General features: G+C 40.1%; 2 protein-coding genes across 4 annotated transcripts; both read left to right on the top strand.

The window, feature by feature from the left end:
* Positions 1 to 1,012: 1,012 nt before the first annotated feature.
* Positions 1,013 to 4,593, top strand: mettl2a (methyltransferase 2A, methylcytidine). Of its 2 annotated transcripts, XR_009927381.1 has the most exons (10): positions 1,013 to 1,174; positions 1,828 to 1,916; positions 2,264 to 2,532; positions 2,958 to 3,007; positions 3,116 to 3,176; positions 3,256 to 3,395; positions 3,497 to 3,603; positions 3,882 to 3,947; positions 4,039 to 4,537; positions 4,569 to 4,593. XR_009927381.1 is itself a non-coding variant. In XM_062438651.1 (9 exons), the coding sequence occupies exons 1-9, from the start codon at positions 1,020 to 1,022 to the stop codon at positions 4,200 to 4,202; spliced, it is 1,101 nt and encodes a 366-aa protein (XP_062294635.1). In that variant the 5' UTR covers positions 1,013 to 1,019; the 3' UTR covers positions 4,203 to 4,570. The 2 variants fall into 2 exon arrangements, 1 of the variants encoding a protein (XP_062294635.1); XM_062438651.1 differs by having other exon boundaries at positions 4,039 to 4,570.
* Positions 4,594 to 4,970: 377 nt separating this feature from the next.
* Positions 4,971 to 19,578, top strand: tlk2 (tousled-like kinase 2). Of its 2 annotated transcripts, XM_062438679.1 has the most exons (21): positions 4,971 to 5,661; positions 6,758 to 6,840; positions 8,392 to 8,469; positions 8,569 to 8,638; positions 8,726 to 8,769; positions 8,943 to 9,041; positions 9,503 to 9,604; positions 9,825 to 9,917; positions 10,119 to 10,229; positions 10,390 to 10,526; positions 11,200 to 11,352; positions 11,453 to 11,519; positions 11,633 to 11,730; positions 11,828 to 11,909; positions 12,495 to 12,586; positions 12,700 to 12,789; positions 12,921 to 13,090; positions 13,471 to 13,609; positions 16,359 to 16,470; positions 17,616 to 17,723; positions 18,248 to 19,578. In XM_062438679.1, the coding sequence occupies exons 2-21, from the start codon at positions 6,760 to 6,762 to the stop codon at positions 18,419 to 18,421; spliced, it is 2,100 nt and encodes a 699-aa protein (XP_062294663.1). In that variant the 5' UTR covers positions 4,971 to 5,661; positions 6,758 to 6,759; the 3' UTR covers positions 18,422 to 19,578. The 2 variants fall into 2 exon arrangements, with proteins under 2 accessions (XP_062294663.1, XP_062294664.1); XM_062438680.1 differs by lacking the exon at positions 8,943 to 9,041.
* Positions 19,579 to 26,746: the final 7,168 nt, after the last annotated feature.

The following is a 26,746-nucleotide window of genomic DNA, read 5'->3' as shown; positions in this document are numbered from 1 at the left end:
TGCATCTGTCGACTACTGCAGCACACCTGGAAAGTTGCAGCCTCAAATTATCGTGAAGATATTTTTTTACTGTTAATTTAATGTTTGGTGTAGCTACAGATCTAGATAATAGCAGTGGAACAGTGGATAACAGTGGAATTACTTTATAGGGTATGTTGACCAAAAATCGTGTCTCCTTCACGTGCTCCATAGCCCACCTCATGTGGAGATAAGTATAAGTAAGTCAACTAAGTATACCTAAAGTAGTGTACAACTATTCCTTATTTTGCAGCAACCACTGAGAAAGGAGGAGCAGTTAATGTTACTAGGCATCAAAGCATCTAAAGGAAGGTACACTTGTGTTGTAGAGGAAAAAGATGTGCCTCAAGCTGTAACATTTTGGCAACATGTCAATATATAATATTTAATATATAATATAAAAAAAGGGCTTTGTATCTATACCCCCTGCACATATTTGCCAGAAAAAAACCTAACTTTATACTACTAGTTTTAGTTTAGTTTATTAGTTTACACATGTACAAATGATAGCGAAATGTGTTGGAGATGTCGTGCAAAAAGGGGGCTTATTCAAGGCACTCTCCGGTGTGAGAGTTACATTGATTGTTAAAAGGAAGGTCAAAAGAGAGATTACGTTTTCACAACAGATACAGATACATTTACAAATATGCTGTACAGTTGCACAAAGAAAATTTAAATTAGGATATGTGGATTGTTTACAAAGATAATCCATAAGGATAATATTGCAACGATAAAAACAAACCTTTTACAGCTTTCTTAAAATTTGCAGCTGCTAAATTAAAAAAATTGAGATGGCAATGCACTCCGTATCACTGAACCTCTGTAAATTATACCAAATTGTAACTGAGATGTTTCGACAGATAGGATGTCTGAGTTTAAAGTTATTACGGGTGAAATAATTACTAGTTACAACGAGTCTCATTGTATTACAGTATTTCCTATAGTACTTGAACGCAGCACGGTCGGATGCACGGCCCTTCTTCCGTCGCGTCAGATCCAGCATGGCGGCGCCCCATGCCGTGGTCGGAGTGGAGGGGAACAGCAGTGAATCGGGGCTTATTTTGTCACCGGATTCATCCACCGGGGACGTGAAGAGACCTCAGTTTGGGACACGTTTCCTCACAGACCCGCGGCAGGTCTTCCAGCACAATGCATGGTCGGTAATTTAAAACCCAAATCAGCAGACAGATGCTGGTGTGCATCCCTGTTACAGACTGTATCAGCTGGCTGGGGAAATATCTGTAGCTACTAGGTGTTAACATATTAGGATATTTTGTGGATTAGACAATAAGCTAATTTAATAGTATTTATCTGGCACTAAAGTCATTGATTGGTTGTTTTATGCAGAGCCACATTTTGAAATGTTCATGATGTTTCGGCCTTTTTATTATTGTATCAGATCAGGTATCACCATCATGAATTTAACATAAGATAAGATAAGATGTATCTTTATTGATCCCCCTTGGGAGAAATTCAAATTGACTCAGCAGTACAGTGGGACAAACGTAGCAGTGTAAGGGTGACAGTAATAAAATAAAATACTATACAGTAAACAATTTCTTTGTAAATAAATCTGCAATATATACAAATATGCAATATGCAGACGTTCCTGAGATTATATACATGTGTGCAGTGTTCCTGGGATTAACATAGTAAGGACAGCATCAGTTTTTTTTTAGTGGGAGGTACTGGGAGCTGTGGTGTTTTGCAGTGTAATGGCTAATGGTATGAAAGAGCGCCCCCAAGCAGGTGTTTCTGTGCTTTTATTACCCAGACCTGAGTAATAATTGTCATAATTGTCGTCAACAGGGACAATGTGGAGTGGACTGAGGAGCAAGAAGCAGCTGCCAAGAAGAAAGTGCTAGAAAACAGTCAGCCGCTGCCTCAGGAGAAACAAGGTTGTGCTGTTTGACTGCCAAGACTCATGTCTCGTACACATAAACCACACAGTGTGACTGGCAGGATCACAACTACAAACTGCTTATAAGGAGGGTAGTGTTCTCTGGTGTTGTTTAGTTTTAGTTTAATTTTCATGTGATCAACATGAGAAAACATTAAATAAGTGGATCTTCATGTTGTTGTGGCTGCTTCTTGAAAGTGACACTGGCTTACACTTGAAATTAACAGCTGTCAGTTTTATGCTTTGCTTATTATGCGTAGAGTTTGATTATTCTTTTAAAATATGGTAAAGATGTGCTATGTCATCACTTTAACACTGACTCTACCGCCTTACCTTGTCTTGCAGATGACTTTGACTGCCGGGCCAATGAGTTCTGGAATGATTTCTACACAATACATGAAAATCGCTTCTTCAAAGACCGTCACTGGCTCTTCACGGAGTTCCCAGAGTTGGCCCCAAAGTGCGGCCTTAACCAGGAATCCCATCCTGAAGGCTCTGGCAAAGATGGCGGTCTGCTGGGTGGTCTAGATCAGGAACAAAGCAGGGATGCTGCAGCTCTGCTTCACACCGATGGCGACTTCCCTGGCTCCTCTGCCACATATCGCATTCTGGAGGTTAGAGATACATTTAACTATAAGTTAGCAAAACGTTAACACATTTATTGTGATGACTAAAATGTTTATTGTCAGTACATGAGTTTGTTGTTCTGCTGTTTTATTCCTCTGCTAAGGAGGCTGTGTTAAGTAACTTTATCTGTCTGTTCTTATTGATGGACTTCTTCCTTTAAAATTGCATAATTTATGATGAGCTAATTAACTTTTTGTGATTATTTATTGGTAAATATTTATCATTTTCTGTGTCCAACCCAGTTTTTTCTTCATCTGTTTCTAAACTTAAGAAAATATGACTAAAAGTAATTTTAAGGATCGTGCAGGAATGCATTTTGTAGAATGATTCTCTCAGGATTTGTTTTATGGCTGCATATGCATTCGTCACTCACAACAAACTGAATGAATGTTATATAAATTGATGTCCACAGGTTGGCTGTGGTGTGGGAAACACAGTTTTTCCAATCCTGAAGACCAACAAGTAAGTGCAGGCAGCATATTTACATGTCAAGACTTCATGTTTGATAAGTACTGTTCTCTGCTCCTGTTTTATAATGAGCACTTACAGCTGTAACTTTTTTTTCTGCAGTGACGCAGGACTCTTTGTGTACTGCTGTGATTTCTCCAGCACTGCTGTGGAATTAGTCAAGGTGAGATGATGGTAATAATGAAAGGACGTGTCGATAGATTTAATTAAGAGATGAATTAACATTGCCGTCATGTCATCAGAGTAATCCAGAGTACGACCCTGAGCGCTGCTTCGCCTTTGTTCACGACATGAGTGACGAGGAGGCCAGTCACCCCGTCCCCGATGGAACCCTTGATGTTATAGTGTTGATCTTTGTGCTGTCAGCGTTGCATCCCGACAAGTATGAACGTCTTTCTCTGTCTTCCTACCTCTTTGGTTTCCTTTTAGTGTGAGCAATTATATTGTATTGGTTGTCTTTTTAAAGTTTCACCTCTGTCTCAGGATGCAGGCATCCATCAGTAGATTAGCACGGCTGCTGAAGCCCGGGGGAGTGATGCTGCTCAGGGACTATGGACGCTACGATATGGCACAGCTCCGCTTCAAGAAAGGTTAGTCCTGCTCGGCTACAGTCCAAATAGTTTGTACAGCTGTTCAGTATCCTCCAGATTCAGAATGGTACGAGTGTTGAGACTTGAAGATGTGTGTTTTTGCTAGTGATACTGATTCAGAATTGACTGCAGCATTAGGTCATGATGAAGCAGTTGTCTGTGTTTGACAGTCAAAGTATGCTGGTGAAAGAATATTATAGATAACTAAAACTAAATATAGTTTTGTTCATGTCTTGTTGTATAATACTGGGTTTCTTGTATCTCTGTTCTTATTTTAGGAAGGTGTCTGTCGGATAACTTCTACGTCCGTGGTGATGGAACGAGAGTGTATTTCTTCACTCAAGGTAAAAATAAAGACTTTTTATCATTATTTTGAAGTCTGATAGTTTGTTAAAATTGTATAAATGATCATATTTCTGTGCTTGTTCATTTCAGATGAGCTCCATGAGATGTTCGCTGAGGCAGGGCTCGAGAAAGTGCAGAACCTCGTGGACAGGAGGCTACAGGTGAACAGAGGGAAACAGCTCACCATGTACAGGGTGTGGATCCAGTGCAAGTACCGCAAGCCTCTCGTTCAGCCCCCTGAGGCGCAGGGCTGAGCCCACCTGGCTACGACTGAGACCAAGTGCTGATATCAAAGCGGGGCTGCCTCTTTTTACTGAGGATGTATTGGAAATGAGAAGCTCTATTGTGATTGTGATAAAGGGGGTTGCAACTGGATAGCGACATGCTGTAAAGGCCTTACACTATCCCAGCTGCTTTAACGCTGACGGACTCATTGTGTATGGCTAGCGTTATTGATGGTATTGCAATCCTAGAGCCACAAGAGTGATGATGTCTCATTTTCTGACAATAAGTTCAGTAATTTGAGAAAGGGGCTGGTTACTTCTGTATTGTTTCTATTCAACCAGACGCTGTTTTTAAATGATGTGATGTTTTGAAATAAAATGCATGATTTTTAAGAGAACTTCATGACACTTTTTGTACACGCAACATGAATAAAAATCAATTTATGAAGTATTTCACTGATATATCAAAGCTGTGCTCAGAAGGGTTTTGTTTAACCCTAATTTCTTCTTTCTTTTCCATGATAGCCACTTTGAATAGTCATTTAGCACTTTTAAAAAAAAAATCTTTTGATATTATGTAAGTACAGTAGCGTGTGGGTGTGAACATGATGGAAATGGCAAACTTTTTCTTTTTTTTGATAAGTGGTCATTTTGTGGGTGGGTGGGCACTGTTAAATTGTATTGTGCACAGAGGGATTTACTATTGGTCCAGACGAGATTTGGGGGCAGGCGTGGACTGAACGAAGGTGAAAAAATACTTGAACAATCTCACGAGAAAATATGAGATTTTGCTGATTATTGTTTACATTGCAAAAAACATGAGAACCGAACCGAATCGATCCGGATTCAGCTGAAACGCTTTTTTTTGTTGTTGTTGCAAAGATCCACAACTTCCGAAACGGATCTGTTTTCTCCCCCCCCCCTGCAGCGACGAAGAAAGACTGGGAGAAGAACTTTGTTTTGATCGAGCTGACCCAAAAAAATCATCTGGGAGAAAAAGATAGAAGAAGAATAAGAGGAGGAGGAGGTGGTTGTGGTAGTAGTAGTAGAAGATATCATTTATAACTAGGTGGTGTGGGGGGTAAAAAAGGGAGAATCTCGAGGGTCGCCATTGTGTGTGGAAAACGAGATACCCCGACACAGGCAACGGGGAGAGATGGATGTGATGGGGATCCCCGCCTAAGGAGCACAGAAAGGCGGGTGTTCTTTTGGTTTTTTGGGATACTCGGAGTCCCCGAGGCCTCTGAGAGAGGAGGGGGGGAAGAGGGATCCACTGCCGTCCGCCTCGAGCTCACAGCGTGCGCTCCAGTGTCCCCTCATCTCATCGTGGACAATTATCAACGCGAGGCACGAGGCTGTGCACGCGGCCTAGCCTGGGAGGGTCTGCAAAGTGCACCGGGGGGGGGGGGGACAACAGGGGGACGGCTTCAGGGTTAACAACTGGCCCCCTGTGGATTGGAGGAGCGAGAAAATATATATAACTATTACAGTAAGTATCTTGTTAGGTTGTCAAATAACATACATTTGATGTGGTGTCTCGTTGTAGCTCCAACACCTGACCGAGAAGATGCTGCTTTGCTTTTTGACAGACGAGTTAAGTGTTAATGTTAGCCTGCTGTCTTTAGTGTGCTTTATTAAAAAAAACTATTAAAAGGTGAGGACAGTAGTTATGCTGATGTTTTTACACATGAGTCATTATCTGAAACAACATTTGTCTACTTCGTGGGTACGTAAATCATCCAAATCAATCACATTTTTAACATTAGCTACTAGTTAGCTACTAGTTAGCTCCTTGGGTCGCCAATGCTATGTAGCTAAGTGATGGCCAACATCCTAGTTAGCCTTATTTATCCACTGTTAAGTAAGCGGTTTCACATCTTAAACAGCTGCTGCCCTCTGCTCACCATCACGTTAAAACCCCTAATCTTGTATATCCTTAATTAAATGGACACGGGATGCTGCAGGTTAACACTATTCATTTAATGAATGCAATGGCCACAGATAACATTTAACACAGACGTAGCAGTCAGTCAGTCAGTGTTGGGGCGTGTAACTTAAATGTTAACCTTTTGCACTGGCTAGCAAGCTGGGCATTTATTGTCTATTTGGCCTTTTCCATTGCTGTGTGAGTGAGTATACTTGGCAGTGCCTCCATTAGTGACCTTTCATAACTCTAGCGCCATGTAACTTAGGCCTATAATGCCAGGGCGTTATCACATGATGCTATAATTTTCCAGGCAGTGACTCTACACATCTGGCCTACGTCTTTGATGCATATTTAATATCCTGTATTGGCTTTGTATATATGTATATATTTTTTGCCAGACTGTGCATTTTAGTGGTGTGAGTATTTTACTGAGTACTCAAGTTGTATGGCTGGTGCTTGCTGAACACATACACATAGTGGAAAACATTATTGTCAGGCTTATTGATGACTCAGAACAGGAATTTTCCACATCCATATAGCTAAAAACAGCCATGACTCATCACAACCAATGCCTTTTGAAACACTGATATGTCACTCCCACTTGAATATACCAGCCCTCACAATGCCTTCCTTAATCTATGCTCTTGTGTCTCCGCAGCCATGATGGAAGAATTGCATAGCCTGGACCCAAGGCGGCAGGAACTGTTGGAGGCTCGCTTCACTGGGGTCGGCGTGGCTAAGGTTTGTGTTTCAGGAGCGGCCGAAGCGCAGCAAAGATACTCTTCCCACCTGTCACAGTGCTTAGAATCACAGATATACTTTGATTACACATCTTTGTGAATGTCTTCCTTTTCTTTGTCTCACTCTGCCTCAGTGTCATTCTGCTGTTTGGCCTGGACAAGCCTGGCCCCCCTCTCCTTTTCTTTGTCTCTGGAGAAGGTTGATCTGTGTCTGTGTTTTTTGGCTGGTGTGATATGGCATCTCTCCCTGGCTCATGATGTAGTGGCTGTATATGCAAGTGGCGACGCCTGCCAAAAAGGCCACAGACGGGACAGGGGTGGTAGGGGAGGGAGGAGGAGTAAAGGCAGAGGAGGAATGCAGAAATAGTTCTTGACCAGGTGTGAGTGGAGGCAGCGTTTAGCCTTCCACCCTCCTCCTCCTCCTGCTCGCTACATGGATGGAGCTGTCTTTGCGGAAGGTGATCTTGGAACAGTTGGGGAGTGAGAGTCAGCGCCAGGAGTGGGCCCTGTGCCAGCCATAGGCAGAGCTGAGCCCAGAGCATGGCATGGCTGCTGCCGCAGAGAAAATGGCGGCTCCCGCTAAGGCGTCATGCCACAACCACCCTGTATGACAAGAGATGGTATGCGTGTGGGGGGGAAGTGAGAGAGAGAGAGAAAGAGAGAGAAATGTGTCAACAAATGGCTGTGAAGAAATATGGGTTGGTGGTCTAAAAGCTCTCCAATGTCACAGAGGAGCTTGGAGTTTTTTTTCTTGACCTTGAACAGCCCTGTGGCACTGCTGCTCTTTCTGTCATCACTTAGTTGGCAAAAAGAAAGGAAAATTGCTATCCTTTGAGGAAAAGCACCAGCACACCTTTTTGGTAATAGAACAGAAAGGGGCCTACTCAAATTGTTGGAAAGTGCATGTCCTTTTGAAGAAGTCTGATCAAACAACCCAAGATTTTTTTTTGGGTGAGGCTTGTGGGGGTGGGGGGTGGGGGCAAGCTGTCATTCTTAGATCAAGCAAAGCATCTCGCTGGTTTTCTCCTGTAAGAGAGACAGAGAGGGAGGAGAAAGAACCATTAAGACCACGGTGAACAGGAGAAAAATGGATGACATTATCTAAAGGTGACAGACAGAGGGAGGAATACATCCCCAGCAGCATGCCTAATGTTCAGCCATTTTAGGAGGGTTCAGTGAGAGAGCTCTAGTGTGCTCTGAATGACTAAGTATCTCTCCCTGATTGGACAGCGCCTGCTGAATTTTGATGTGATTCATTTGACGGACAGGCATCACCTAGGGAACCGGCATTAGGACTGATGCAGGTCTAGATTCAGCGGGAAGTTAATGGTTGACGTTATTTAGCCAAATCTCCACATCCCTTCCCCTCAGTTTCTCTCCTATTTTACTCTGTGTTGTCTAACGCTTGTGTGCACTCTCTCATTAGTGCATGCATACACAATGAGTACACTGTATGTGCCCGCATTATTTTCTACATTCATGTTTATCTCTTTCACACATCTTTATATTGAAATGCTCCTTGTTCATATTTATTCTGAATTTGTCTCAACAGGGCTCGGGTCAAAATCAGAATGAATCATCCAATCAGAGTCTATGCAGTGTGGGCTCTCTGAGTGACAAAGAACTGGAGGTTTGTCGCCGTTTGATTTAAAAAAATAAAATTTATGCTAACAATCTCACGGCGTTACCTTATTATGCATGCGGTTGACTCTCGCCACTCTCCCGACAGACACCTGAGAAAAAGGCAAACGAGCAGAGAGTAAGAAAGCGGAAAGCCGACCACTTTGACAGCAGCCAAGGTGAGACTGTCCCTCACGCTAAGATCCTCTCATCATGTACCCCAAATACAAGCTTGCCTCTTTAATTCCCCTGCCTCTTTGTTCCAGGTAAAGCAGGAGCAAGGGGACTTAAAATTAGTGATTATTTCGAGGTGAGTGGCAAAAAATGGATGAATCAATGATATCTTCTTAAAAGATTGCTTCACTATTGAATGCATAACTTTTTCATTCTTTCTTTCTAACCCAACTTTTTTTTTTTTTTAACCATCTTTCAGTCTTTTCAATGAACTGCTTCCTTCATCTTCTCTTTTTATATGTCTGTCAGTTTGCGGGAGGTAGCGGTCCTGGTACCAGCCCTGCAAGGGGGATTCCACCAGTGGTCCGCTCTTCCCCACAACACTCCTTATCCAACCCACCTGTCACGGTGAGCATGTCTGCTCTATTGTTCTGACTCATGCACTTTTAACACCCTTTCCTACAGTTCTTTCTTCCATGCTTGTTATTAACAGCAGTAGATGAAGTCTGTTTAAAGGTGGAGGGGGTGGTCTAATTTTACAGTATAGTAACTAAATATCACTACACACTGACTTTAAAACATTTTAGTCAATTGTGTTTAAATGTATCATGATTGGCCACAGTTCCTCTAATAGCTGAAAACAAGGAAAGCAACAATGAAAAAAATAAATGACCACAGACATTGAATAATAAATAAACCTGTTGCACACGCCTGAGGCCTTCTACCCTTTCAAGTAAAGTAAAGTATGAATTGCTCACTGATAGTTCATTTGGGTTTTTGCAGTTGCTGGTCATCGTTTTCATGCACATTTCGTTTGCCAGTTTGATGTTATGTAAGATTTTTATTGGATGAATGTTTCTGCCTCCCAGGTGCAGCAGGGAAGCCCTTCCTCCGTCAGCTCGGCCAACACAGAGCACTCGTCGTGTTCACTGAAGCCTATTTCTCTTCACATGCTCCACAAAGCCACACAGGTACTTACTAGCATGCTATCAGGGTTGGCTGGCTGTTTATGCATCATAATTAAAAAGGGCAGTTGTTAAATAGCTGATAGAGAAAGCAATACATTACAAGAACCATCAGCATCTGGAAGAGATTGTTAGATGGGACTACTTCTTGCACTACATTTGATGCAAAATGATCCACCATTAACAAAAGCACTGTTTTGTTTTTTTTGCTCACTGTGCCCTGTAGTCTGACCTTACTATAGAGAAACTAACAGCAATGGAGAACAACAAGAACTCCGACCTGGAGAAGAAGGAGGGACGGATAGACGATTTGCTGCGGGTACTAATCTCATTACATTTCATCCCTGCTACTCTGCTTGCCATTTTGAATGGTTTTGAGAATACCATGTTCTCTGTTTTTGGTTTTTCAATCAAGGCATGATAGAGTTGACACATTGCATCTGTTTGCACATTTACACATTTGTTAATCCTTTTTTTTTTTTTTTTTTTTAACTTTGCTTCTTTGTTTTTTGTGCTCAAGGGAAACTGTGATCTGAGGAGACAGATTGATGAACAGCAGAGAATGCTGGAGCGATACAAGGAACGCTTGAATAAGTGTGTGACTATGTCCAAGAAGCTACTGATTGAAAAGGTATGTTCTTGTAATAGTACTATGATTTAATACAAAATACTGCTTCTCAAAGTGTGTGCTTCATTATGGGTTTTGAACATTAGTGAGTTTTTGGAAGCTCCTGGTTTTATCCCCAAGGACGCAACAACTCAATGTCTGTATTTCTCTGCTCTTCCTCCAGTCCAAACAGGAGAAGATGGCGTGCCGGGATAAAAGCATGCAGGACAGGCTTAGACTGGGTCACTTTACTACAGTGAGACATGGTGCATCTTTCACAGAGCAGTGGACGGATGGATACGCCTTCCAAAACCTTATCAAGTAAGGATCTATATGTTGCAAATCCAAGTACCCTTGAAGTGATACCGATACCAACTGACTACTTCATTCGATACCCATTACACATTTTGCTTTTATCTGATGTGACAAGCATGTAGTGTAGCCACACTTTAGAGCATTTAGGTGGCATCTTGGCCGCTGAACTGTTTAGCAAGCAGTGGGCCAATCACATGTCGCTCAAGAGATAAAGTCAGACTTATCAGAAAGAACAGCACATGTATTTTATAGCAATTTGAAACCAATGATGTATGTCTGTTGTTATGGATATATGAAGATGAAGTAAAAACAGTTGGGAATCATTTTTTGAGTATTTTTATTATGTAGTTGAAAATGAGAGATGAGAGGAAATTATGGCAGACAGGGATGAGGAAGGACTTTAATCTTCAGATCTTAACTGCAACTTTATTCAGTTTATACTGTGACATGATGTACTGTATCATTTGCATGGTCTACATAAAGACTGATGTTTTACACACGCAACTAGTAAATACAAAGTGTTAGGCCCTGTGTTTGCAAAGGATTTAATATAAGCATATTTTCCATAGAAGAGCAAGTTCTTCACTAGGGAGTCAGAGTTTATAGTAGATTTATTCAAGACAAAATGATACACTTGGTCTGGATGTGATGTAAATGCAATGTACCGTTCTCTTTCCAGGCAACAAGAAAGGATCAACTCACAACGAGAGGACATCGAACGGCAGAGGAAGCTGCTGGCCAAGCGCAAGCCGCCCTCCATGGCCCAGACTCCGCCTCCAAGTCTGGAGCAAAACAAACGCAAAAGCAAGACCAACGGAGCAGAGAGTGAAGCGTATGATGCTATTTTTTTCTCCTTCTTCTTATGTCATCTTTTTTTTGTCTCTGGTGTGCATATTTGAAGTTGTGCTTAGGTTGGTTCTGTTTCCTTTCAGGTTATCACAGGCAGAGTACCACGAGCAAGAGGAAATCTTTAAATTAAGATTAGGCCATCTTAAGAAGGTAATGCATGATATGTATGTGACAAGTTTAAGGTGACAACATGCTTATTGCTGTCTTTTGTTGTTGTATTAGTAAGTGCACACTTTTTAACGTTTACCTTTTCGCTTTTACAGGAGGAGGCTGAGATCCAGGCGGAGCTGGAAAGGTTGGAGCGAGTGCGGAACCTGCACATCCGCGAGCTGAAAAGGATCCACAATGAGGATAATTCCCAGTATGATTTCTTCTCATATGATCTTTTTCTAGTTTGTCTTTACTAGAATGTCTGTTTGTCCAAATACACAACTTAAATGGTTTCTCACTCTGTGCAGATTCAAAGATCACCCTACGCTAAATGACCGATACCTGCTACTTCATTTACTTGGACGGGGAGGTTTCAGTGAAGTTTACAAGGTGAGATCGAGATCCTCCCCTTCCCCAGAGTGTTGATGGAAGAGTACAATCAGTTTGCATTTAACCTTCCATTCTTATTACGTGTTTGATAGTTTAGAGTCTATAAAGTCTTTCCAGTGTTTCTGCCACTTAATGAATGTAATGAATGTAGATCATGGCCATTCTGTGGATCAGGCAGTGTAAGAGCTCGGTTACAAACTAATAAATGAGATACAATGTCATAAACACATGCACAGTCTGGTGCAGCCTTGGGATAGATTAAAAGTGTCAGATATGTTCATTCAAATCTGGTGAGATTGTTGAAAACGAACTCATTGATATTCTGAAAGCGACTGCAGTGAGTGAGCAGTGCATACTTTAGAAAATATTTGAGGATGTGCGTTTCATTACATTACACTACGTTGACATCATCAACATTTCACAGTCAATAATTGTGCCAGGATTTCAGAAGTTGTTCCAAGAATTTGCTGTCATCACTGATGATGAATGAACGCAGCCATTTAATGCAAAGCAAGTTTCACCACAGCTAACACTGAGCCATTGCCAAATGCATTTCTTAACTAATAGAAGATCTTTGTTGTTCAGGCCTTTGATTTAACAGAGCAGAGGTATGCTGCAGTCAAAATCCACCAGTTAAACAAGAACTGGAGGGATGAGAAGAAGGAGAATTATCACAAGTGAGTGTTCTGGAATTTTTTTTAACCAATACTATAACTATGATCATGAACTATAATGTAATATTCACATTTAAAGTCAGTGGTGTAATTGTTGAAAATGGTGTTTGTTTCAGACATGCATGCAGAGAATATAGAATCCATAAAGAGTTGGACCACCCACGAATAGTTAAACTCTACGACTACTTTTCGCTCGACACTGACTCGTAAGTCATTTCCTTTCAAATATATGCACGCCTTTAACAAAAAACAAACAAACCCACAACTATGCCAGAATTTATCAACATGATGATGTGATTTAGTAAAATATCTCTTCCTGTTTTTTTGGGGGAGGCAGGTTCTGCACAGTCCTGGAGTACTGCGAGGGCAACGACTTAGACTTCTACCTGAAGCAACACAAGCTTATGTCAGAGAAGGAGGGTCGCTCCATCATCATGCAGATTGTCAATGCCCTCAAGTACCTCAATGAGATCAGACCACCCATTATCCACTACGACCTTAAACCTGGTGGGTCTTACATTCCTGAAAGCTTGCATGGTGGTTTTTGTGGTGGTCTCCTTGGCACAGCTCTACTTCAAACAAATTGCATCGACGCCGTCAGTTAAATTAACCATTTGAAACGCTGCTCCAGCTACTTTCTTTCTGTTTCTCACATGCCGAAAAACAGAGCTGCACATTGTGACAAACTCTGTTTCTGTCCATCCATCCAATATTTTGATATTAGGGACTGTAGTTATTATTTAGTGATTACGACTGATCAGACCAAGTTAAACTGTGTCTCGCCCAACTTTTAACAATTCTCAAACAATTTAACAATCGGTACGTTTTGACTCAATAAAATATGAATATACTATGCTGACTCTAAATCCTCCCCTCGCCCTGTTAAGGTAACATCCTTCTGGTGAACGGCACTGCCTGTGGGGAGATCAAGATCACAGATTTCGGCCTGTCGAAGATCATGGATGATGACAGCTACAACTCAGTGGACGGGATGGAGCTCACGTCACAGGGAGCGGGGACATACTGGTAAGATTTACACTGGAAGATGACACCATGCCACAGGGGTGTCATCATCTGTGATATAATAAATAGTTCTGTCTATTTTTACCACCGAGCCTTGGCCCTAAAGGGGTACATTTATATCAGCTAATCAGAGGTTGAGATATTTTTTTATGCCTGAGAGCTTTCTTAAAACCACAGTGCATTAGAAAATAAAGTGATCATTTTGCTGCGTGTAGGCATTTTACTGTAAAGAAGGAAACACATGATGACAGAGTATAAAGTGTGCAGAGTGAGTGGTTTCAGCTGCAGAATATAAATCACCGCAGATGTAATAAAACTTTTTGTAGAAGTTTTACGCAAATTAATGCAGAACAGTTGTGAGTGTGCTTAGAGCAACAAACATTTGTGGAAGATATTAGAACCTGTATTTAGAGAGCAACACAGAAAGAACTTGTAACAAAATAAATGACTATATCTATTGTAATGAAAAGAGGATGACCCCACCATGAAAAACTATCTTTGACTTAGTTAAACAACTGGATAACTGATGAACTGAACAACTAACTCAAAGTAATATACATAAATAAACATATAAATCTGGAAACAAACCTCAAACTTACAATTAAAAAAATCTATTATTAGGGTTGCAAAATTGAGAATGAGAATTAACAGGAATAAACTGGAAATTTAAAAAATTGCATGTTGGCCTATAACAGGGAACTTAAATGTAGCATCTTGTAGCGTAATCTTGGTTAAAACAACCAGATTTATGCAAATGCAGTTGAATATCTCCCCTATTCCTCAATCACATGCACATAGCACATTACTTACTGCAGGCCCTCACCCCCTACACGCACTGTGCGTTCCTCCATCACATGCTAACATGATTTCTAAAACCCTGGACTATTGAAGCCACACATTTGAACCCAAAGACTATATAAAGTCAAGTAAGTTTTGATGATACTAGTGGGGTAAATATATTTGATCTATGTTTTTAAAGTTTACTTTGCAAATGTTTGACTAATTTATTTGTGATTAGAACTTCAATCAATTCTTTCATTGAACAACAAAAACATGAATGTTGAGTATAATAAAAAAAACAGTTGTATTAGTTTGGATGCATGTCTGCTTATGACAACTTTTTGTATACAGTTGATACAGTTTGTATAAATTACCCCAAATTTTCAGTTAATTCTCTATATTTCCCCTATATTCCTATAATTCCCATGGACATTTTCCAACTTAGAATATGTCCAAAATTCCCCAGCTTAACTTCCCATGGAAAGTTTCCAGAAATTTACCGGAAACTTATCGGAAATGTTCTACCTCTTTGCACCCCTATCTACTATGTGAAATAACTTTAGTAGGTGGGAGCTATTTTAATTTTTTCCTCTCAAAGTCGGTCATTTCAGTTGAAACAGCTCTTCTCCACAAAGGCGGCTCGTCTGTGTACTTCATGTAGTATTAATGTTTGTGGATGTGTTGTTCGGCTTCAGCTACCGGGACATGCTTTTTGAGTAAGCTGAGAGATTTGAAGCAGAAGTGGTACAAGAAGAACAACTTCCTTGGTTGTTGTATGTTGTTGTATGTTGCAGTATTTAGAGCTTTGTGCTAAATTTCTAGCAGCAGAGAAAATATGCAGGCAAACTGTAGGCAACATATACTGCTTCGTTGTTGTCAAGTGCAGAATTTAAAAAAAAAACTGCAGGTGTCATTACAGCCCAGCATCAGTCATATTCATCCAAATGTTTACAACTTTACTTGCACACAAAACAACACGACTTGCTTTCGGCATAGCAGCAGCAGATGTATCTCCTTGCATGATCAGTGGAGGCTGCTTAGCCTACAGCAGCTATTATAGCCCTGTTCAACCGATATCCATGGTTTGTAAAATGTCCTATTGGCCCCTCTGTGACCTGTATGACAAAGCGTTTTCTGGGATTTTTTTTGACATTGAGTTGAATGCCTCCGGCCGGCCGATATACTTTGAAATGTAATGTTTGAAACAGCTCTCCTACAGCATACCTAAGTTAATGAATTCCTCCCTTCTCTTTTTACTTGCAAAGTTTCTTTTGCACTTTAAGGAACGTAATGAGTTTAGTTGTCGTCAACTCTCCAACTCTGTTGTTCTGTCTGTCTCTCTGCCGTGCTGCACACACACAGAAGGCTCAGCCCCTCCGGCACTGAGAGAAAGGAGAGGAGAGAAGCAGCGAGGCAGCGACTATAAATGACAGCAAAACAGTACAGACTGTCTTTATTTATGTTATTTACCAAAATGTATGTGAGCTTGTTTCATTTCAGCTCAGTGTGAGAGTCTCTGCAGCATTTTGATGTCATTTATGGTCACGCTGCTCTCCTCTGCTCTCTTATGATGCACCGGGTTGGAGGGACTGGGGGGCAAATGGACCAACTATTTAAGATATGCACTGAATTAAAATGTGCTGTCAGGATGATGAAATTACATATATCAGGTTTTGAGATTTTGGTCTTACCACCCAGCCCTGAGGTCTAGTGCGTGTCATTTTCCAAGATAGCACAAAGAACATTCAAGTTTCACTAGTTTAATTATTTGACAGCCAACGTGTTAGAAGGTGACACTATTATACTAGAACATGGTTTCTAGTATGAAAATGAGGAAGTGACACATTCAGAAAAAGTTAAGTTTGCATAGTTTGTCATGTCAGGTCTTCATAACACACTTCGAAACAGGAAACAGTATTATTTAGTTAGTTGAACTGATTCATATTTACGTGACTCCTCTTTTGACCTTTAGGTACCTGCCACCTGAGTGCTTTGTGGTTGGGAAGGAGCCGCCCAAAATCTCCAACAAGGTGGATGTGTGGTCTGTGGGAGTCATTTTCTACCAGTGTTTGTATGGCCGCAAGGTAAGGAGAGACACACTGAGAAAAATATGTTGTGTCAGGTCATTTTTAGCTGTTGTTTAGTCATAAAATTGTATTTTATTGCAAAGAAATGTAATTAGGGTAAAATCCCTTGGTTATAATTTTATTTTTATACCATGGACACTGAAGATTTTGATTTCTGATTGGCTGGAAGGCGTGAATCAGACGGTATAACGGGGCACCTCTTACACAGGTGTTTGTTTGCAGTTTAAATTAATGTGCCAATATTAAACTGTAGGTGAAAATGACAATAATGAGGCTTGGCTAAAGAGGTTGGGGCTAGCGTTATTTGTGAAACCAATAAAACTAAAAAAACTAAAAAAAACTGATAAATAGCAACTGAGTGAGAACCATGCAAAATAAATTACAGATGTTTTTATGTTTGCAAGTATCTTGGAAGAGAAATTGTAGATTTAGGTAAAAGTGGAAAAAAGAGAGAGAGAAGGATAAGCATTACGTAATATTACCTACACTGGAAAGGCCGCTGTTATCATATCATGTCGCATAATGCAGCATTGTTCTTTGTTTTTGAGATTAAAAGCAAACGCCTTAGCGAGCCATGTCAAGCCCCTCTTTCTTAGATGTTACTTAGCAATGCAGGCGGCAGGAATTCTGTGGTCTGCAGGAGGCACATTAAATACATTTCATGATGTTTAAAGCAGAAAAATATCAAAGCATCAAATGAACACCTGATTTATTTTTTTTAATTTGATGACATTTTGTTGAAAAAGTGGCCGTGGTATAAACAAAATAAAACCCTCCAACTCTCCACATTTCATGATTATACTGGAATATTCAACATGTTGAGTAGTTGTGGGTAACATACATTTAATCCAGAAATCTGCTTGAGTTCTGCGTCTCTTCTCTTACACAAATGAAGAGGAAATAGTTTCTCCTTGTCCGAATGTATTTAGCACTCCCATTTTGTGGGATCATTTTCAGCGTTTGTTATTAGGAAAATGAGTGTAAGACTGAAAAGAAGACAAAGTGGCTTTTATTTTCATCTGAACAGTGAACTGCACACAAAATCACTTTAATTGCTCTTAGTTACGTTATTTATTTAGTTGTTTTGCCCAGCATGTTTTGGTTACCATAACACTCTTCTCTTCCCTCTCTTTGCTCATTAGCCCTTCGGCCACAACCAGTCCCAGCAGGACATCCTGCAGGAGAACACCATACTGAAAGCAACAGATGTGCAGTTTCCTCCTAAACCAGTAGTCACACCTGAAGCTAAGGTACAGGATTAGGACTCTCTTACCTCATTACTTTTCTTGTGTCTAATATTTCTATAACATCTATTTTTAAGAAGAATAATTTTGGGTGTATAAGATATTCCTTTATTAGTCCCACAGTGGGGAAATTTGCATTATTACTGTAGCTAGTGGACAGTCAAATAGAAGAGCAGCAATAAGAAAAAGAATAAAGAACAATAAATAATAATAAATACAAAAAACAATAATAGTAAAAAATGTATAGTAAAATTAATATTACATTATTTTCAAGGGTAATATTGGTATTGAGTGGTAATATACCAGAGATGATATTGTTATTGCACAGATGAATATGACAGAAAATATATATGTATATTGCACAGTTGAATTGAAATTAGTTGTATACATGAAATACTAATATTGCACAGTATGTAGTCATATTGTCCAGAATTTAGGAAATTCTGATCTTTTCACCCAAATGTAAAAGTTGATATCTGCACTCAGATTTTATTTAGAAGTTATATCACTCTCTGTTTTTCTCCTTCTAGGCCTTTATAAGGCGCTGTCTAGTCTACCGTAAAGAGGACCGCATCGACGTGCACCAATTGGCCAGTGACCCCTTCCTCATGCCCCACATCCGCAAGTCGGTGGCCTCCTCGGGCACCTCGGGCATGGCGGTGGCCTCCACATCCAGCTCCTCTAACAGCAGCGCCTCAAACTGAGCCCACACCCCTTAACAGACTGACTGAACTGTTTTTGTTTTTTGAAAGAGTGGGACGGGGTGGGAGCGACGCCAATATTGTGTGCCCCCCCCCACCACCTCCCAACAGCATCCTACCTTGCCACGAAGAGCCTAAGAGAATCTGGTCAGAAGACGGGCAAGGGGGTGTCGGTGAGAAGTCATGGACGGGGGTTTGGTGAAGGGAGGCTCGCGTCACCCATCATCCCTCTCATGTCCACCCACCCCAGCCTACCTGCGTTGTTCTGGGGGTCAAAGCCCTGGACGACTCACACAGCGAAGGGTGAGGTTTTGGCACTGTGTTGGTGAAAAGTGGGGTCCAGTGTTTCTTTTTTTGGGGGGGGATTTTTTCTTTTCTGTTTTAAAAAAAAAAGAGAAAATTATAAAAGAAGTATAGAACTGCTTCAGCTTGGCCAGATGGAAAGGACTGCGGAAGGCCTCATACCGATACGCACTCACACACACGTACACTCATGCATGAGCCGTTCTGGTCCCCAGGTAGTCTCAACTCCCCAAAATCAAACATTTAGTTTGTTCTCATCTCCCTGAACTCAAACCGAGAGAACCAGTCCGGCCTTGTTTATTGTATTGAACTCTAAATATCTGCGGCACTATGTCATCCATCTTGGTGTTCTGGGATCCCCCTCCCACCCTCCCCTGCCCCGCTTAAAAATTCCAGAGCCAGATAGTTTTGCGACGAGGAGGGAACAGAAGCTACTAACCCCTGTTACCCCCTACTGCCCTCCCATCTCCTCGTCAAACTCCTGTGACCAAAGCTTATAACTTCCAGCTGGTGGCAGTGTTCCACCTCCAGTTTTTATAATGAATGGTTTTAGAGTCGTGTTACTTGATATGGAGTGGAAGCTGTTGAGGAAGGACCCCTTTTACATTTTTTTAAGAAAACTTTTCAATTTTACCAGTTTTATGGAGAAAACTGTTGTGTTTTTTGAAGTTGCCTTTAATTAGAACTGTTATTGTTTTTTGATTGACCCCCCTCCCCTCCACTCCCCCTTCCCCTCTCCTTGACCATAAACACACATATTTATTTAGGTATGTTTGAATTTATTTTTGGCCAATAAAATGCAAGGGACTGGTTGTCCTAATAGTACTGTCGGGGGGAGATTGGGCCTTAGCAGAGAATTGCATAAACCATTAAATACTATTGGTTAAAATGTGTTTGTTTGTTCTGGGCTCATCTGTGACTGTGTGATTTCTGTGAAGGAATAACTTCTACTGACAGTGTATTATTGTAATTTTCTGTGTAAAAATTAATGATTCAGACAAAAAAAATCAAATATATATTCAGGAGAAGACTTCCCACCAAGCTAGTGAACAGTTTAATTCAGTCATATTATCTGATAAGTGAGTAAACTGACTGAAAACTGAGCCTTTAATACCACATTGATTAGAGAGAGCTGACTTTATATTGGTGTAATCAGTAGAGCTTCATGAATGCTGCCTCATTTTCATAAATAAGAAAAGGAGGAAGTGAAAGATATTTTAACACCATTTTAAAAAGCTAATTCAGTGGGTTGTGTGTCTGTTGAATACAATTAGACAAAGTTCTTGCACATAAGCCGACAGTCCACAAACTAAACATGATCAGTCTGCATAATGTGACAGCAGACCTTTAATTATTTTTTATTAGGCTGCATCTAACCCGTACATACTGTTCGGGTCAAATTTGGCTCATTCTGACATTTGAAGGCAATATAAACACCCTAACTTACATTCTTTAAGCCTGAAATGTTATGACTTTTCCTAAAGTGGGCCAGCGAGTACAAAAATGGAAATATTTCAACATTTTCCTGTGATTATTATCATCGTTTTTGTGCAGCTGGTGTACATTTTTGCACACAAAAGGTCTTCAAAGTTATTGTGAAACATTCTATTTAAATGTTGCATCCTTCCGAAATCAGAATACAATGTGAATGTATTTTCACTATAATAATAGTGTCAAAACAAAAATACATCTGTGGTTCAAAAGCTGGCATACGCACTATTTATAAAGGAATACTTGAACCGGGTCAGAATATGAGCAGTATGTAAGACTGAACACATACTGCACATGTTTATAGTACAGTCAAGCTTTTGGCAGTCGCACCTCATATGAAGTAAAGCTAGTTTTTAGTTTATATTTGATTGAAAGGAGCCAGCTGAGGTGGTTTTTGGCACCTGGTTAGGATCTCTCCTGGAGGCCTCCCTCTGGAGGTGTTCTGGGCATGTCCAACTTTTCGGAAACCCCAGGGGCAGACCCGCAACACGCTGAAGGGATTGCATATCTCACCTGCACAAGGAGGAACTGGAGGGTGTCGCCGGGGAGAAGGATGTCTGGTTTCCTTACTCAGTTTAATGCCACCACAACATGCTCCTGGATAAGTGGCAGGAAATGGATCCAAAATGAAGTTTTAGTCTAAACAACCACTTCCAAACTTCAAGTCTCCAAAGGACCTTTAAGAGGGGCCATTAAATGCTACACTAAATGTATTTATTGTACTGTTACAGGGATATTATAAGATCCTTTCAAGTGAGAATAATTATCTTTATCATATCACGGCACTGATGGGTCAGCTACTGAACACCAGGTCTAAAGGACAGAACAGGTATTTTGAAGAACAGGAATGATGCCTTTTAATTGCAAACTAAATCTTCGTAACACAGATACATTTAGGATTTACAGGAAAGGCAGTGGTCAAGTGCCTGACTGACTTCAAGAGCACTGAGAATGAGCTCTAGACAGGAGGCTTTTACTTTTAAATAAAGGTAAGAATTGACTGGAAGTAGACAAGTGCATAAGGAATACCATAAACAACATGAAGGTAGTGATACAAGGAAATCACTGAGCTCCAAAACCAAAATGCACAAGTTGAATAGTACAATCTGGATTAGGTTTTTGTTTCTCTGTAAAGCACTTTGAGGTACATCTCTTGTATGAAATGTGCTCTATAAATAAAGTTTATAAATATTATTATAATTAGTACCATTGAATAAGTAAAGAGAAGTTTTGTGTTTGCCAAAGACTTGAGGGAAAAGTATAATTGATAAAGATCATTTATGAAAGTTTTAACTTATTTTTTTCTGTATATTTTATATTATTTTAATCACTTTTAAAGAATACTGTTGTGTCAATTTTAAACTTCACCCTAGAAGGCTCAATAAAGTTACCCTGCCCTACCTACCCAATTTTAGACATAAATTCCATAAAAACAAACAAACAAACAAAACAAAAAAAAGGAAAAAATGCACAAGTTAAAGAGTAAAATCTGGATTAAATATTGTGCAAAACTCACTCAGAAGTAATATAAGTAATGTATGATGTGAACCACTGAATAGGTTAAAAAATACTGCTAAAGACTGGAAGGAAGAGTATAACTGATGATTAACATTTATTACAGTTTTCAACTTAATCATATGTTTACAACAGTGATTTATTTTATAAAAGTTTAGACTTAGCGTTTTCTTACGGAAGCTTATTGCATTCATTCAATAAAAAAAAATACAGATCCTGTTTTTCTGAGTAATTTTTTCTGTTTTTCTGAGTAATTTTTTTTTAAATCAGTTTTTCTGAGTAATTATTTCTGTTTTTCTGAGTAATTTTTTTGGATCAGTTTTTCTGAGTAATTTTTTCCTGTTTTTCTGAGTAATTTTTTCCTGTTTTTCTGAGTAATTTTTTTTGGATCAGTTTTTCTGAGTAATTATTTCTGTTTTTCTGAGTAATTTTTTTTTTCCTGTTTTTCTGAGTAATTTTTTTCCCCCTTATTTTCTGAGTAATTTTTTCCCCTTGTTTTTCTGAGTAATTTTTTCCCTGTTTTTTTGAGTAATTTTTTCTCTACTTCGAAATCTCGCGATAACACCTATTTCTGTTTTACTCAGAAAAACAGAAATAATTACTCAGAAAAACTGATCCAAAAAAAATTACTCAGAAAAACAGGAAAAAAATTACTCAGAAAAACTGATTTTAAAAAAAATTACTCAGAAAAACAGAAAAAATTACTCAGAAAAACTGATTTTAGAAAAAATTACTCAGAAAAACAGGATCTGTATTTTTTTTTATTGAATGAATGCAATAAGCTTCCGTATTTTCTCGCTGCCAGGATTTAATAATAACTTTCTCAATCGTTATTAATTGTATGAGTCCATCCCACTGTCAAATGTGATGGGTTGTTATGTGGGGTCCACTCCTATAGGCCCCTGGAGGTCCTCGGACCTCATGTTGGGAACCATACAAACACACAGACACACACACACACACACACACAGACAGACAGACAAACACACACACACACACACACACACACACACACACACACACACACACACACACACACACACACACACACACACACACACTGTTGACGCTGCTCCATTCATTTCAGTCTCGTCTGACTGAGACGCAGACGGAGCTCTAGCGGTCAAACTCGCCACCAACTCTGCATCATCCGTCCTCAAAGTGCAACACTCGGGCAGTTGCAGCTCCGGCTTCACTTCTTTTTTTCCCCTCTCCCTCGTTTCTTTTTTTTTTTTTTTCCCAGCGTGTGTCTGTGTGCTTGTGTGTTGTAGTTGTGAGCATGCAAGGCAACGACCGTCACCGAGACAAGGAATCAAGGAGAACATGGACAAATGGGCGAGATATATTCTACAAATGCACTTTATATTTATTCATCTTTAGTCTGGAACTGAAGAGGAGCTCTGCGGGTGAGAGAAAAATGTCCACTTTTTTTTTTTTTTTTTTGTGCTTAATTTCATTCATCTAAAAGTGGAAAAAGCTGTCAGACATCGAACCTATTGCGCATGCTTTTTTGTTTTGGTGACGGCTTCCAGTCAGAAAATACATTAGAAAGCAGGCAGTCAGGGATATTTTTGTGCGTATTGTGGATTTGGTGCTTTGGTATGCCACGAACCAGAAGTCCGAGCAGTGAGTGGAACCAGATGTGGAGAAAAACAGGGGGGAGGAGGTGGTGGTGGTGGAGGGTGGAGGAGGGTGAGCGGCTTAAAGTCTCTATTGTGATTTCTATTCATGCAAAAGTTAATTTAAAGCGGCAAAGCCAAGCACTTTGTTTTCGGTGTTTTTTTGTTCTATTTTTGTAGATGGATGGATGGATGGATGTTTTTAGGTTGCGCTGTAAAACTGAAGGAGTGTGATGACGCTTCATTTGGCACCCTGCAGGCAGATGTGACCTTTTGGCTACATCCTTTTACAAGCTGCAATTAACACATTCAGTCCAGTCCTGAACGGCTACTACACCGTTTCATGTTATGGGGACACTGTGAAAGATGACCTCACCTCAATAATTAAGCAGTAAAATTGAGTTTGTTTCTTGTATTAACATTTAATTTAAAAAAAAAAAAATGTTCCTTATAATTTAATTATTTGTCGTGGAAGTCAAAGTTTAGGAAAGTCAAAGTTTAACTACACTGGTAGTGACTTTTTGACTGCACAGGTCAAAGGATTTGTTCACAATCTTTCAAGTCTGTCTTAAAAACAAACAGTCAGGTGCTCGTATGAACACTGAAACAGGTTTTGCTTTGTAATCATTCCTCCTGTTCATACTGGCCATTAAGAAATCCCTCCATAATTATAACTGATCTCTGCCAATATCCACACAGCCCAAAAATGTGTTTGAAAGTTTATCTGAGGATAATATAAGCCTTCAGCTGTCTGAGTTCATCAAACAAAGTTAGTCTGTTTAGAAAAATATTCCCTCTTCATGTCTCGATGGACAGTGTTTTCCTGTACAGCTGCAGTGTAACAAAAAGAGGGATTCTGGCACTAAAAAGACAGTAATTTCTAAAGATATAGACTTGATTTGATTCATTTAGACAGCTGGTGCCTCATTATAGCTGCAAACTTCTAAAGTAATTTTTGCACACAAAGACGGCTGTGGATTTTGTCCCCCATCACTTACATTGAAAATGCATTATGAAGGAGGTATGATTACAGCAGGAAAAACATGCACATCTTCATTTGGGCACCTTATTTGGGTACCTTATTTTAAGGTAGAGTTGAAAAACTGTGAACCTTTCCTTTAAACTACATGATGTCTTTAATGGCTCAAAAAAGGAGTTAGACAGTGGAAATATGGGCTGTCAGTATCAAGTATCCACATTAATTTAACAAGAATCTGGGCAAGGCTGTCACTTGTGTAACCCACTTATATTCTGATCTACTTTCATTGAATCATTACACTCTCATCCCAAAGAGTGCACTGCAAAAATAATCTGGAGCTCTTTTTTTGGCAAAGGCTTAGTTTCTTAATTTCAAAATGACTTGTGCCCATCTGCCATCAAATTGCCACGCTGCTGAAGTTGAGAATCCCTTTTCAATCACTTTTTAAGCCAAATGGATGAGATGCAAACGGATCTAGGAGGGAAATAATTGATGTTGATTTGTTTTATGAAATGTTGTCTCACTGGATTTGTTATGGGGAATGTTTTGCCGTTCCCGAGCCACCGCAGTTTATCTCACAATATATCTGTGAGCAGGAACAGCTCAGAATGTTTTGATGAAACTTTCATGCTTGGTGTAAGTTGTTGTTCATGATCTCACACAAAACACCCATTTCAAGATTCACCTTAAAATGTAACTACAGAACTCGATATAACTCCTGTCCCACTCTGATTTAAAAGTCATAGCTGCACTGCGATAATTATCATTTCTCACAGTGCATAAGTGTAGGAGTGATGGAAAGTTTTGACGCTCACTCTGGTTTCTAAATTTGATTTGCGCTCTCCCAGAGGTTAGAGTTTGCTCTGATTCTGAGTGTGGCTGCAAAATGCAAATATGCTCTTCTCTCCAATAGCCCCTCTCTCCTTCTCATCGTCCATGCTTCTCGGATGAGGTAAAAACCTATCCAGTTTGGAGTTGCCTCAGAGGCCAGACCACCATAAAACACCAAAGAAACAAACACAGCAGGCTGGAATTTCCTGCCTATTTGTTGGTTGCAGTTTTATCACACTGGCCTGTTTTTTTATCACAGACATCTGTCAAAATAGGGTTAGGTTAAGGGAAAAGCTTAATTCTCATATTTTGGTCTAGATCTTTAGATTAAAAATGAGTAAATCAATTTGGGGGAGGGAGGGGGCAGTTTAGTTAGTTTTAATTCTTCAGCAGCTGCAATGAGTCACACTCATTCACCAAGAGAAGTTTGAAGTCAAAACATCTCAAGCCAAGAGTTGTCGTTGATTAGTCACCCACGATCCGGCGTATTGTCCTCAAACCTGGTCCAATAGATGACCGTATTGAGGAGGTGGAGGTTCTGGGAATATCTGCCCCTCTTGGCGAGCGTTACTGGTTGTTCTTGGCCCTGGGTTTCAGGCTCTCTCTTCAGCAGGAAACTTCAGTGTCAGGGCAAAGAAGAGGATGAGATCACAGCAGGAGAGCTGTTGTGGCTTAGCTTTCACAGGGCTCAATGGCTTAAAGTTAATCTGAAATTCTGCACTCCCTCTGATTGCCCGGGAGTTTTCTCACATCAAACATCCAGTCGTGTCCCCTCCAGACTGGAATTAAAACTTCTATTTGAATTTTCTTCTTGTTGTCTGGAAGTTCAGCTCCAGGTTCTCTTAGCAGTTCAAAAGCTTTTTTTCCCAGGAACTTCTCAAGTTGTCACCATATTAATACCGAGCTTATATTCACATACTGAAGTGAATTCAACACAGTGTTATTCTGACTCTTACTGGGATGGTGCTGGTGTGAAAATCTTCCCTCGGGACTGTTGAAACCGACTCTGTAGTGTTTTTTTTCTTCTAAAAATGGCGTTTATTCCTACTGTGAAAATGATTACATGGCATCAGACTGATTTACTGGCACTTGTACCTTACCTCGTTAACAAATCAGTATTGTATAACACCAGCAATTCAAGCATCCGTTTGATTTTTATTCGCAATGAGAGGTGGCTAAATCCTGCGCTTGTAGCATATCAACCTTTTATTGCTTGTTGCGGCAAAAAATACACTGTAATTGCAGAACAGAGATGGATTACAACATGGAACGGTGGACAGGGATTTATACTGAGGGTTTAATGTAAAATATACTGTAATCAGCTGCTTATAGGGGAACACGCAAATGCTTTGATCTAACACAAGTCAGTGATGTTTTGGTGGCTGCACCAGACTCTGACTTTCCACAGAAACAGGTCTTTTTTGCATTTCATTCATCTCTGGATAAGGTTGCATTAATAGGAGTGTCTGGAAGAACGGCCTCATGGAAAGCTACGTAGTTTGGCCCAGAAAAAAACGGAGTTGATTTATGTTCCGTTGGATGCGGTTTTTAGCTTCCTGATAAGATTTAAAGGTTTGTACATCGCTGTTT

Source organism: Scomber scombrus, chromosome 18, assembly GCF_963691925.1.
Source record: "Scomber scombrus chromosome 18, fScoSco1.1, whole genome shotgun sequence".
Classification (NCBI taxonomy): Eukaryota; Metazoa; Chordata; class Actinopteri; order Scombriformes; family Scombridae; genus Scomber; species Scomber scombrus.
Note: the sequence above shows the minus strand (reverse complement) of the source record. Positions and strands in the feature narration are given on the sequence as shown.

Excerpts from the sequence above, each read along its gene's own strand:
- mettl2a (XM_062438651.1), top strand. The coding sequence starts at position 1,020 with ATGGCGGCGCCCCATGCCGTGGTCGGAGTGGAGGGGAACAGCAGTGAA. Across the intron at positions 2,533-2,957 it reads CCACATATCGCATTCTGGAG|GTTGGCTGTGGTGTGGGAAA; the intron begins GTTAGAGATACA and ends TGATGTCCACAG. Across the intron at positions 3,396-3,496 it reads TCAGCGTTGCATCCCGACAA|GATGCAGGCATCCATCAGTA; the intron begins GTATGAACGTCT and ends CCTCTGTCTCAG.
- tlk2 (XM_062438679.1), top strand. The coding sequence starts at position 6,760 with ATGATGGAAGAATTGCATAGCCTGGACCCAAGGCGGCAGGAACTGTTG. Across the intron at positions 9,605-9,824 it reads TGCTCCACAAAGCCACACAG|TCTGACCTTACTATAGAGAA; the intron begins GTACTTACTAGC and ends TGTGCCCTGTAG. Across the intron at positions 13,610-16,358 it reads CAGGGAGCGGGGACATACTG|GTACCTGCCACCTGAGTGCT; the intron begins GTAAGATTTACA and ends TTTGACCTTTAG.